Consider the following 12,462-nt stretch of genomic DNA (forward strand, 5'->3'; position numbering starts at 1 on the left):
CGTGGCAGAGCTACTATACTGCCCGCTTCAGAAGGTGAAAGATTACGTACGGTTCTGGGACATGTACTCCTCTGACAAGATCATTCACACGGCCGTAAAAAAGAAGCGTGCCAGTATGGTGGAGCAGCAGATGAGGAAGGACTGGTTAGAGTTGGCTCAAATTACCTCCAGATACATGCGACAGAGATATGGTAACGATGGGAATCTCGAAATGGCTTCAGCTTGTGAAGAGTTGTTCAACCCCCACACACCCAACAACGTAGCCAAAACCCAGAGGACCTGGCAATCCCTGATCAAACATGATACAAGCAAGATCAAGGACAAGGACTTGGTACAGATGTATGCCACCGCCAAAGTGCTATTTGTAAAACTCCGCACTTATCACAACAAATTAAAGAAATACCAGAAGGTAGGAGAGGGAGAGAGGTGTGATCCAGAGAGCGGATCATCCTCACCACACTCTACGCAAGTGCAAGACCCTGATGTGTCCTCTAAGAGTCCGGCTCATGTCGACGAGCACAGCGAAGACGAAACTGGACATGGTGACAGTGAGAAGACTGACACTTGTTACTCTATAGTCACACCTGAAACAATTCCCATTTTGACGTGGATCAAGAACCTTCCCACTCTACTGCTGAGTGAACCTTGGTTGAAAGAGGAAAGTCTCAGGAGAGATGCTGTTTGTACTCTCCTCGGATTGGATAACACCCTTTTAGACAAAAGAAACGGGGAAATCCTCGCCAATTGGGTCAGCAACAACCGAACCGTTGTAAATACACTTCAGAGCCACGGCTTGCAGGACAGACTCAGCAAAGCCCTGATTGATAGCTTAGAGGCTATGTCCATAAACAACTGGAGACGCAAGATATCACTATCCTTCCAGGGTACCTGGTGTCAACCGGGGGATGATTCAGCGCAACCAGTGGCCAAACTGTCCAGAGAGATTAAGCCTGGAGCTGAGAGAAAGCGAAATGATTCGGATAGCACACACATTATTGGCAAATCTACTAAGAAAGAAAGGCCTTTTCACAAGACCAAAGTGGTAAATCGGGTTCGCTCCGCTTATCAGTCAAATAAGTCATTGGGTATAAAGTCATCCTGGTGGAAGGGTTTCCTAAAATACCAACAATCAACAGAGAACAGAAGGCAACCCAAGTACAGTGGCGACGATGACCACCCTTGGCTGAGCCAGGCCGAGGAAGTCCCCAGTGAAGAGGAGGAAGAGTGTAATGTGGATGAAAGTGACATCCCCGGTGACGAGTTGGAGGATACAATGGGCTACGACAACAGCGAGGCCCTTGACGAATACGATTACAGTGACCCATTCATAAATGACCAATCTACTGGTGAAGAACAAAGCAGTGAAGACGAAGAGGAGGATGATGCATTCTGTGCTCAGGTGAAAAAGAGGGCAAAAGTGGCTAAGTCTAAAACCAAGAATGTTAAGCGGGGACATAGGCATAACAGCTGGTCACAGTCAGAGTCCGAACAAGAGTCCGAACAGGATGCCCATACCTCTAAGCCTAGCTGTGGTGGGTTGAGAGAGGAAAGGAACATCTATAAGCGCGCACTGCTATCCGACTCGGACGATTCTATAAAGCAAGATTACAAGCGTGTCAAACTCACAAAAACCAACCGCTGGCATCACAAGAGAGAATCTAAAAGGAGCAGGAGGGACAAGGGGTGTAAAGAGACGGATCTCAAGTTTGTAGGAAGGAAAGACAAAGCCTGTGCTAAAAAGAGACTGGACAAGTCTAACACAAGGTGTGAAACTGTAAAGACCACTAAGCAGATACAAACCCACAATCGAGATTCACACCAATACAAAAAGAAACTGTCCGATCCTGAGGAAGATGAGGACGTCTACCAAGGGGAGGGACCCACTCGGCAGAGAATAAAAAGGGTGCCTTGTTCCAAGTCAAAAGGCACTCGCTCTCCAGTTATCTATACCGACTCAGAGCAGGAGGACATATGCACGCCTAAGAAGATACAAAAAAGCCCACTTGTCAATAGGCCCCGGGAGAACCTTGACAACCCAGGAGCCGCCGTTTCCAAACATCAGCAACTGGCCAACCTCCCAGGTGTTACAGGTTCACATCGGAGGTCGGATGTGTCACAAGTCAAAAGACACAGATTACATGTAGAGGCTGGGAAGGCAGCCAGGGTTTCTGATCAAGCTGCCTGGCTAGCGGACACCACTCAACACGAGTGTTCGGATCAGGAGGAATGTGGAGAGGATCACCATACCAATCCTGCTGAGCCTACATCCGCTGCCAAGTCAGAGTGCCAGTCAGAAGAGAACACGGGGTCTCAGTCAGAGGACGATTCCGAATTGGACTTTAATGATCAACTGGACAAAAAACCTGCAAGGGCAAGGTGTAGCATATCTGAAACGGACTCTGGTGAAACTGAATATTTTGTTTCTATGTGATAACAGTTATGTCTTCCCATATAATAAAGAAGCAGCCTGTACGTGGGCCGAAAAGTGCTTACGTTATACGATATTTAGAGGGGCTGGCTAACAGTGTCTCTGTCTCGCAGTTAGATGAACCGTGTATGTCTTCAGCAGCGCTGTCAGCTACGTATTCAACCTTGCGGTATAAAGAGGAGGAACCCAAGGTTGTTGTCAATACCCTGGATAGGTATCTTTTGAAGAAATGAAACCAATGTGTTTACTTTGATATGGAAATATGTTAACCTGTGTGACTGCCCTATACCGAAAGGTATACCCATCCTTGTATGACATAATAAACTTGAGTTAAACACGGTACATGTTATCAGGATCTATTTGTGTTTGTCTTTGCATCTGTCTTCACCTGAATGTAATCATAGCCCTTCTATAATATAACACTGGACGCTTACAATGGTACTTTCATCACACCTTTATTAGTTGATCCAAGGAAATACAAGGTACACACTGATAGATACTATTACATATGTACAGAACCTTCATGTCACACAGTGGGGTAGCTGTTTATGGTACATGAGCATATAAGCTACGCCATTGTATAGCATAGATCCAGCTTCGTAGGTTGACTTGACATCTTCCCAAGAGCACACTCTGACATGAGAGTCGTCTGCGAGATACCAAATATTGTTGTCGTCTCGCACATAAGCTGTGTAATGTCCACAGTAGTGAGTACCACGGTGGGCTACAACAGCATACAGCTTGTATACAGTAGCTACCGGTGCTTCAGGGTCTTTCATGATATATTTCAGGTCCAGTGTCTCAGGGAAAGCAAACCTTGTGCCCGTCTTGACTATATCAGTGGTATCTCTGCCAATGTTCCTAACACGTTCGATCCTCATACACACAACCTGCGGCAATGTCACTACCTTGCTGGTGATTTCAATCTGAGTTCCTGTGTGGCAGTGTGTACAATGGTAGTCACAGGTGGTGAACGTGATGTCAGTGTACAGTTTTATGTACTGCTGCAGCTCTGTGGGGAGATTATCACCTATCAACACGGTGATCGTGTTGGACTTATTGAGTGTGGACTGGACTGTGTTACAACGGAGGCAGCGCACACGGTTCTCATTCTCAATGTCCCACAGAGAACCTATCCTCTTAGCTATCCCACAGTCGTCTGCTAGAGCGTTGATGATGCACTTGAAGACCACGTCCGAGTCCTCCTGAACATCGAAAGGGGCTCCTCTGTACAATGTCATTGCGTTTACTAGTAAGCTCGGATCACACGGTGACGCGTTGCCTTTGGTCATATCGTAGATGAGACACTTAAGCCTCACTGCCACCGAATTCGGAGACCGGGGGTCTTGACCATCAACCTGCAGAATGAACTCCCGTAGCTCACGTGTCCCACACAGCACTTGGACAACGCTGTTGATGCTGCAGTAAGCCCCGTAATTGATCAAGCCGCGCATAGTGTAAGGTGGACAGGGAGACCAATCAGCCTTGGCAGAACAACGACACAGATTCCGATGTGACCCAGTCGACAGCAGTTTAGGATATCTAGTACTTTACGACATTTAGTACTCAGTCACGCTGAATGTCATCACGCTATTGAACAGCTCTCTGAGAGATAACACAGACCCCTCGTGGTTCAGTAGAACCATGAGTATTGTCATCTTGTAATAGTCGAGCGTGAACTCCTGCACGGGTCCCTGTCGCTTACACTTTGTGAACAATATCACAGGGGCCCACTTGGAATCGATATGGGACACTAAGTCGTGTGTGAAACAGCTACCATTGTCAGTCAGTAACTTTGACCGGTCCAGTTGATCTATCCTGACAACCCCAGAGAGGGCAGAGACGTTCAGAGTCACCTTTGTCAAACCCTGCGTACAATCTAATGTCGTCACTTCCAGCCTAGATGATCCGAATATCTTCACCCTCATCCTTAGCACTATGTTCCTAACCAGTGTACTCAGCTTAGTATCACCCAGGCCTTCTGCTGTCTGGTTGCCTCTGTAAGGCTGAGGTTCTCCGTATACCAGCAGTTTGCCGCTGCTTTTATTACGAGCGTCTTCTTCCTCACCCAAGTATGTCAGCCAGTCAGGTATTTCGGATGTGTAATCTCTGAACGTGAAGTATCTACCGATTAGAGTTAAGAGGTGTGGACTTGTCCTTTCGTTGTTATTGAATTGGCGCAACCACCCGATCGAGTCGGTCAGTACCTGCGAGGTAGACGTGCCAGTACTGAGATTGCAAAGCCATTTGCACAGGTTCGAGTCCGGTAAGTGCTTTGACACCATAGTAGTACAGAGACCGGTCAAGTTCTTACATTGGTCACTGAACATCGAGGCCAATGGCTTGTTGAAGTTCCTGCTCAGATAAGGGACAATGTCGATCATCACAGCTCCTTTGCCGATAAGGATATATCTCCATTCGGTCATGTGAGTAGGCAGCAACTGCATATCTAGGGCCTCCTTGAGCGTGAGAAACACTTGTAGCAGAAAAGCGTATACAGAGTTAGGTGAGTCTGCGACGGTCCAGTTAAACACCTGCTTGCAGTCATCGAACAACTGAGCGTATTGGAAGATGAACACATCCTTGCGCATAGAGCACTTACACAATCCATGTCTGGGACCAGCAAATATAAGAGGGTGCATTTGGGTAATACTCTGTGACTGGATGACCACGCTGTCTTTGAAACGTGCTATCTCCTTCTCGTTGGTACTCTTCAGAATGACCATGGTTGTGTTTATCTCCCCCTCGATCCTCTTGCCTCTCATACTCACCCTACCCTCTATATCATCACCGATATCCTGTACTGGCTCTGTTGCCGGTATGCTGCTGGGTGGTTTCTGTGTACCCTCACCACTAGCGTCAGCACTGTTCCCCTTGCACTGGCTGACAATATGGTTGTCCACACTGGCTCCCGCTTGGCCTATGGTGAGGTCTAGAGCCTTGATCATCTTGCCTCTCATATTATTCACCCTACCCTGTATAGCATCACCGACTGCGGCCAGCATGTTACTGGGTGGGTTCGATGCATCCTCGCCACCGGCTTCAGTAATGGGCCCCTGGGACGGGCTGACAATGAGGTTGTTCACACTGGCACCCGCTTGGCCTATGGTGAGGTCTAGAGCCTTGTCAGAGCTATCGCCCACAGACGCTATATTACAATTGCCATTGTTGACTATCTCATCACCCAAATTGCCACAGCTCAACATTTCCTTGATCATCTTGCCTCTCATATTATTCACCCTACCCTGTATAGCATCACCGACTGCGGCCAGTATGTTACTGGGTGGGTTCGATGCATCCTCGCCACCGGCTTCAGTAATGGGCCCCTGGGACGGGCTGACAATGAGGTTGTTCACACTGGCTCCCGCTTGGCCTATGGTGAGGTCTAGAGCCTTGTTAGAGCTATCGCCCACAGACGCTATATTACAATTGCCATTGTTGACTATCTCATCACCCAAATTGCTACAGCTCAACATTTCTGTCAAGTCGTCACTCCATTCAAGGTTATTCAAATCCAGGAGAGATACGTCCCTTGACATGTGCCCCGCATCAGTTGTGACCGAGTTGTCCATACCATAAGCCTCCTTGGATTGGACAGGATGAAGTTCATCTGTCAGTTTGTGTGCCTGTTTCACATCTATTATGACGGACGGGTGAGGATGGAGCTGATGCTGTGGACAGTGTTGGTTCGAAGTACCCACGTCTGGATTATCTACGTACACCCCGAGAGCCATCTTGGCAGGTCTGACCCCGGACCGATTGTCTGTTTCAGCAACCTTGCGTTTGCTATACTTGCTCTTGTATAGACTTTCGAGCTCCGTGGCCTTGCTCGAGTACCAACTGTACGGCTGGATAAGATCAGGAGCCAACCTGATAAGGTCTATTCCGTAGTACACTTTGGGATCGGAACCGATCACTGTAACCGGGGATTGCGTCGCCGATCTCTCTTCCACAAGTTTAGTGAGGTCCTTGGGGACACAGTCGTTGGCCACTATCATGTCGGTTGACCTATAGTTCCCTACCTGTACGGACAAGGGCATCTGTGTGGAAGGTGTCTGAGCATCCTTGACATCTATCGCCAAACACTGGTATCGTTTGAGATTAAGCAGTGTGGAAGGAGACCATCTCTCTTGAGGAAACAGGGTAATGCATAGCACTCCCATATGGACAAAAGCTTTGTCCACTATCTTGGAGCCAATGACAGAGAGTTTATTGCGTATGGTCCCCGCGCTGGGCCTTGTGTGTTTGTATTTCGCTTGGAGGGAGCTAGCGTTTAACGATCTCATGTAGCGTATTCCCAAAGTCTCATTGTCATCCGGTCTGTAAACCCCTACCATATCGGATAGATTGGCAGCGTATGTCATCTTACAATATTCGTTGTCCGAACCTTTGTATTGGAACAAGGGCGAGCCGCTGTGTAACTCCCACATCACACAGTACCAGCTGAATATGTCGCTCCCCATGGCCGAGTTCAAGCACCATAGCACTTCGGGAGCCATGTTAGTGCGGTTGCCCCAAGGCTGATCTGGGGTAGAGAAGTTGCATGATGTGCCAAAGTCGCTGATCTTGAAAGCAAATGGTATTGTATTTCTATCAGGCTGGTGACAGACCAAGACGTTCCTGTGCGTGAAGTCCCTGTGCTGGATGGTTCTCGATCGCAAGTATTCAAGCCCCCGGAGAGTATCCAGTTCTACTAAGGGGACTACTGAGGCATTTTGTATACGCCACATGAACTCCTGTAGCGAGAACAGTGCTCGTTCCATGACTACAACTGCTCTACCTCCCAATTGGTAGCCGGCAATGTCACACCAAAAGCCTCCGAACGTGCGGAGGATGTTGGGGTGTTTTATTGACACGCCGATCATCACCTCCTCCACCTGCGAGGCAATGTGCGCGTAGCGACTAAATTCATTGTCTATGAAAGGAACACTCCAGTCCACCATTTCCGGAAAAAGGTTGGTCTTTGCAACTAGGTGATCGTTAACTTGAACCGTCACCCCAAAGCCTCCTTGACCTAGCACCATGTCCGGTCTGGATACCAGGTCTTCTATGTCGAAGCCACATTTCGACCCCCTCGGCCCTGATATGTTAGCGTAGATGCTCCAGTGATGTGCGTTTGCGGTAGGGCTTAGAGGCTTGTATATTCGCCCAAATTTGTCTATGGTCACTTTGGCCGTCCTAGGTGTAGTTGTCTTGTAGCTCATAGTCGAGCAGCCATCTATCACTGGATGGTCCTGCTGAGGCATTGCTTCGATGTCCTCAAGTGTAGCACTCGCAAACGTCGGGAATATGGGCGTCCTGCGTTTTTGGACTGAGGTCCGTGTTTCCCTCATCAAACTGGTAATCCTCGGAGAGTAAGGGGCACTCACACTGCATTTTATCACCCTGAACAATACGATTGAGTCGTATTTACAGCTCATGGTCGCTGGTGCCGAGTGGCGTTTTATGTATACCACTACGCGATCCTTACCCTTTAGCTGAGGTTCGTCTGAGATGCTCACCACTCCGACAGTTGTGAGACTATGCTCTGTGATAGCATTGTTGAGAACTGTTACCGTGTCCTCGTTCTGTCTGAAGGTGAATTGTTCAGGTTTTACCCCAAGCCACACCAGCACGCTTTGAACATCGTTATAACACAAGGTCTTAACGTGAAACAAATTGTAACGCTCTACCAGTCCTATCAACCTTTCGGCATTGCTTATGGTTTGGTTCCTTAACTGGTCCATTTCCTTTCGATAGTCCTGACATCAATGACATAGGCTATTGATCTGTAATATATCAGGTGTAGTAAATAGGAGATGAACTGTTCGGTTCGTAGAGAGATCGTGTTCTCTGAACACGCTTCCGTATCACTGTTTGAGTGCCTGATCGTGGCAGGAGCGCCAGCTACGGGTCTGTTCCAAGACAGTGGGTTGAAGAGTGGAGAAACTCTCCAGATGACATTGCAGGTCTTGAGAGATATGTGGAAGAGAGCCGATACCTTGTATATACCCAGAGGTGATGTGGAATCTCTCCATCACATGGAATGCTGTAGCACTGCGCGCAGCGGAGCACCTATCCCTGATTCGATATTATCCGAGCCTGGCAAATTATCCAGATACTACATATATCTGTTGTTTCGTTACTGTATCACTTCAGCTGGCCCGACGACATACAACCAGCAGGGTATGATGAGTAACCGCATGATCCGCATGGGTCTGTGTGAACCCAAGACAAAAACATTTCCCTTAGGCGATATACCCAGGAGCTGGCTCTTGTCTACAGTGTCTACAACCCTCCCCTCAGCTCCACCTAGCCAAGAAGGAAGCTTCACGAATGGGTTCCCTCAGTACCTTCCCCAGCCGCAGCATTCACCTCAACCTCTAGAGAATCATCTGTATCCCCAGCAGCAACATCGTCAAGCTCGGCCACAGCAGCATGTCCGGCAGTATAATGGAGAGGTTGACTGTACCAATCCACAAGAACAACGCCTCGCTTTGCAATGGACCACCAAACAGTTAAATCCAGCTCTGACTGAGCACCAAGCTAGTGAATCCTCCCATACGAAGCCCATGAGGGGTCCAGGTACTAAGCCGAAACCAAAGAATCTGTCTACGGAAGGGTGTTATGACTCAAACGTTGACAGTGAGGAGGAGTATTGAGTCTGTGTGTGTAGACCATGAAACCACAGTACCGGTCCTTAGTCATAGAGTGTCTGAAACAATAACAGTGATGAGGATTATTGAGTGTGTGGGTGGAACATTTACCCAGTGTGGATGGAACATTTACCCATAGTACAGGTGCTTAGTAATGGAGTGTGGTTTGACTATTATATGCCTTACGTACCAGGACTATTGACTGTGTGTGTAGAACATGTAAGCATAGTGCAGGTACTTAGTACTGGAGTGTGTACGGACCATCATATACCTTTATGACACAACGCAGCCTCTACAAGGCACTGAATGTAATAGCAAACATTGTACAATATCACTCCCTGGGATTGTACAATATCACTCCCTGGGCTAACCTGGTTGAATAAACGGTCATTGTTTTATGTAATATCAAACAGTCTACAATAGCAGTCCCTGAGTTAGCATGGTTGGAGACACGGTCCGTGTTTGGAGGATATTATTCTTTAAGAACACTAACAGTGGTGCCGACCACCTCAGCGAGGCTAATCACCACAGACTGCAATGGCAGCAGCAGCATCCACGAGACCACATGCGATGGCCTGTACGAGTGAGGTGATACCGGTGGAGAGACAGAACACAGAGTACAATACTTTAAGTATCGAGGCTGCCGCTGGTCCCACCGTTGCCACCCAGCGCAGTAGCGACATGGTGTGTGGTGTCTGTTTGGAGGTGGTGCTTGAAAAGGACAATCCGAGGGAGCGCTGATTCGGAATTCTGCCCAACTGTAGCCACTGTTATTGCCTGGAGTGTATCCGCACGTGGAGAACGGTGAAATGTCACGATATCAAAACCGTTAAAATGTGCCCGGAGTGCCGAACTAGATCGCACTTCTTCATCCCGAGTGATCACTGGGTCGAAGATGAAGAGGACAAGCTGAAACTGATACAGAGGTACAAAGATTTCCTCGCGAGTAAACCGTGTCGATACTATGATCGAGGTCCTGGTACTTGCCACTTCGGCTCAAAGTGCTTCTACAAACACCACTGGCAAGAGGGAGTCCAGGATGGAGTCCAGGCCCACAGTTTCCAGCCCCAGACTATACATCCCATGTGGACGATGGTGTGGACCGAGAACGGTTACGCCTGGCGAATGTCACCTGAGACAGAACAACAGAACACCGGGTACCCTCTTTACCTGAATCAAATGTTGCTCATGTTGATGGCTGATGACAATTGAACGTATTCAGCCTATTAAACGTCTGTTAGAGCTATAGCTATTATCCACAAAGCAACAACCTAGGGATGGACTGTCTTTATTGGTAATAGGCATTTATGAATAGGCATTTGTTGTCATATACATGCAAAGTTCTGTATTCCAACAATAATATCACTTTTGTCTCTTTTTGAAACTAATTGCTATTTGGTATACCTGGGATGATGTTTATTGTGTTGATGTATCATTATTACAAAAATAAAGTCCGGACATTGACAAAGAGTTAGACTATGCATTTTTATTGTAACATCACAGCACAAGGACAAGTTCACACATACACCAGAGTGCGGCGACATTTGTAAGTGTTCTTGAAAGAGGTAGCTCCGGACCCAGGGTAGTCGATTCTGCTTAAATCCTCTCGATATCCTTTGGCTCGATAGCTGCGGTTTCTAGGGGTGGACCTGTTTGTATCTGGAGACTCTGAGTTCCCGTTACGCATCCTGTGCACCGTTCTCAACCAGAATCGGCCCTCTGGTCTCCCTTTCCTTGCTCTCACAGGGGCACCCAGTCGATCCTTAACCGATACTCGTGTCTTGCAGTTAGAGACACTTAGGGCTGTGCTACGGGGAGAACCGTTGAAACTTTTGTTCTTGACCCCCACTCGATCCCTTATTGATAGGCTCTTTATCTTGCACGATAAGTTGTCGATTTCCAAAGGTCGTCTTTTCCTTGGGGTAGATGGAGTACATTGCCTCCGATCTACCAATAGTTTCTTCGTCAACACCTTTCGTAGCGTTTTGCACAGGTTCCGATGTTGTGTAGCAAAAGATGCTCCGTAGTCATCCATCAGCTCTCTGTGTGGGATGGCTAGAAACCTATCCAAGGTGACATGCTTGAAGTTGTCACTGTGACAACATTGGTCCCATTCTGTCAGATAGGACTGTACAGCCATGACTTTCAGATGTGGCTATTGTGTAGGAACCTATGTTGAGATGTGCACACTGTTAAATAGAAACTATCTTTGGGATGTGTAGACTTTTATCTACTCTGACTAGATTGTTCTGGTTGGAGACATCAGCCACGGTTGAACATGGTAACCCCGGTCAGAGTGCTGAGACACTTCGGTGAGTTGACCCGATCGGATGTCTTAGACATGGTTGATGAATCAGCCGATCGGACGTTACAGATCACATAGACACATCGTGGGTAGGATGTTTCAGGCTCAGTTGGAGATACGGGCCGTGATCCTTAATGTATTCTCCATCTGATAGCCCTTGGTGAAAGGATATATAAACATACAGTCACAAAGGGCACATACACTTACAAATGTCCACAGATCAGAGAGAGACCAGAGTAGAGTCAGAAAATGGAGCTGACAAATAAATTCAAGATGGCCAACTACCTAATGAGAAACAAAGACGTCTTCCAGAAGCTCGTGGCAGCAATACAAGACCACAAAAACATGCCACTAGACAGTAGACTAAGAGAAACACTACGAATGATGCTTAAGAGGCAGAGGTCAGACGCCTATGTGAAATACCCCGAGACTCTGATCAATATAATGTACTCCTACTTCGGCAGGGAGGTTGCCTGGACTCTTATCGTGGACACACTCGGAAAGCACCATAGTGACTTCAGAATCACTGACATCGAAGCGCACGGCCTTGAAGGGCTGGCTAAGCTTGATAAGTATCGTCCTTCGAACCTACGTTCAATATTGGAAAACACACTGGCCAACCTCAGCCACGCTGATGTGAAGAGAGTGAAACTGTTGCTGTCATGGGAGATTGTCAAGGGGTACAATCATATTCCCTATGGTGTCATTGAGATGAAAGATATTTACTGCCTAGCAGATGAGATTTACTCTAGGCAATTTGACCAAGCAGTCTATGTGATGACTCTGATCCTGACACATATAGAGCAAATGGACCTTGTCGTGGAACTAACCTCGGCGTCAACTGAAAAGAGGCAAAGAACCAGAGTGTCCCCGAACCCAAAATGATGCCCGGTGATAACCGATTGTACGGCTCTCCGCAGCACTGAAAGGTGTTATCTTTGTCATGCCAATATATATGTAACCCATCTTTTGTATACGTGAAATAAACCCCATACCTGCCTTATGTACTAATAGTGCTTGGTTATTGTGTCTGTTCATTGTGCTATACAAATATAACCACATTTCATGTTGATGATACACAGGAAACAAGTGTT

General features: G+C 47.4%; 1 protein-coding gene across 1 annotated transcript; it reads right to left on the reverse strand.

The window, feature by feature from the left end:
* Nucleotides 1-2,949: 2,949 nt before the first annotated feature.
* On the reverse strand, nt 2,950-3,882 carry LOC139399898 (ubl carboxyl-terminal hydrolase 18-like). Its single transcript, XM_071145023.1, has one exon. It carries the CDS (start codon nt 3,880-3,882, stop codon nt 2,950-2,952), a length of 933 nt encoding a protein of 310 aa, XP_071001124.1.
* Nucleotides 3,883-12,462: the final 8,580 nt, after the last annotated feature.

Source organism: Oncorhynchus clarkii, unplaced genomic scaffold (assembly GCF_045791955.1).
Source record: "Oncorhynchus clarkii lewisi isolate Uvic-CL-2024 unplaced genomic scaffold, UVic_Ocla_1.0 unplaced_contig_10454_pilon_pilon, whole genome shotgun sequence".
Classification (NCBI taxonomy): Eukaryota; Metazoa; Chordata; class Actinopteri; order Salmoniformes; family Salmonidae; genus Oncorhynchus; species Oncorhynchus clarkii.

Coding starts and splice junctions, on each gene's coding strand:
- LOC139399898 (XM_071145023.1), bottom strand. CDS start 3,882: ATGCGCGGCTTGATCAATTACGGGGCTTACTGCAGCATCAACAGCGTT.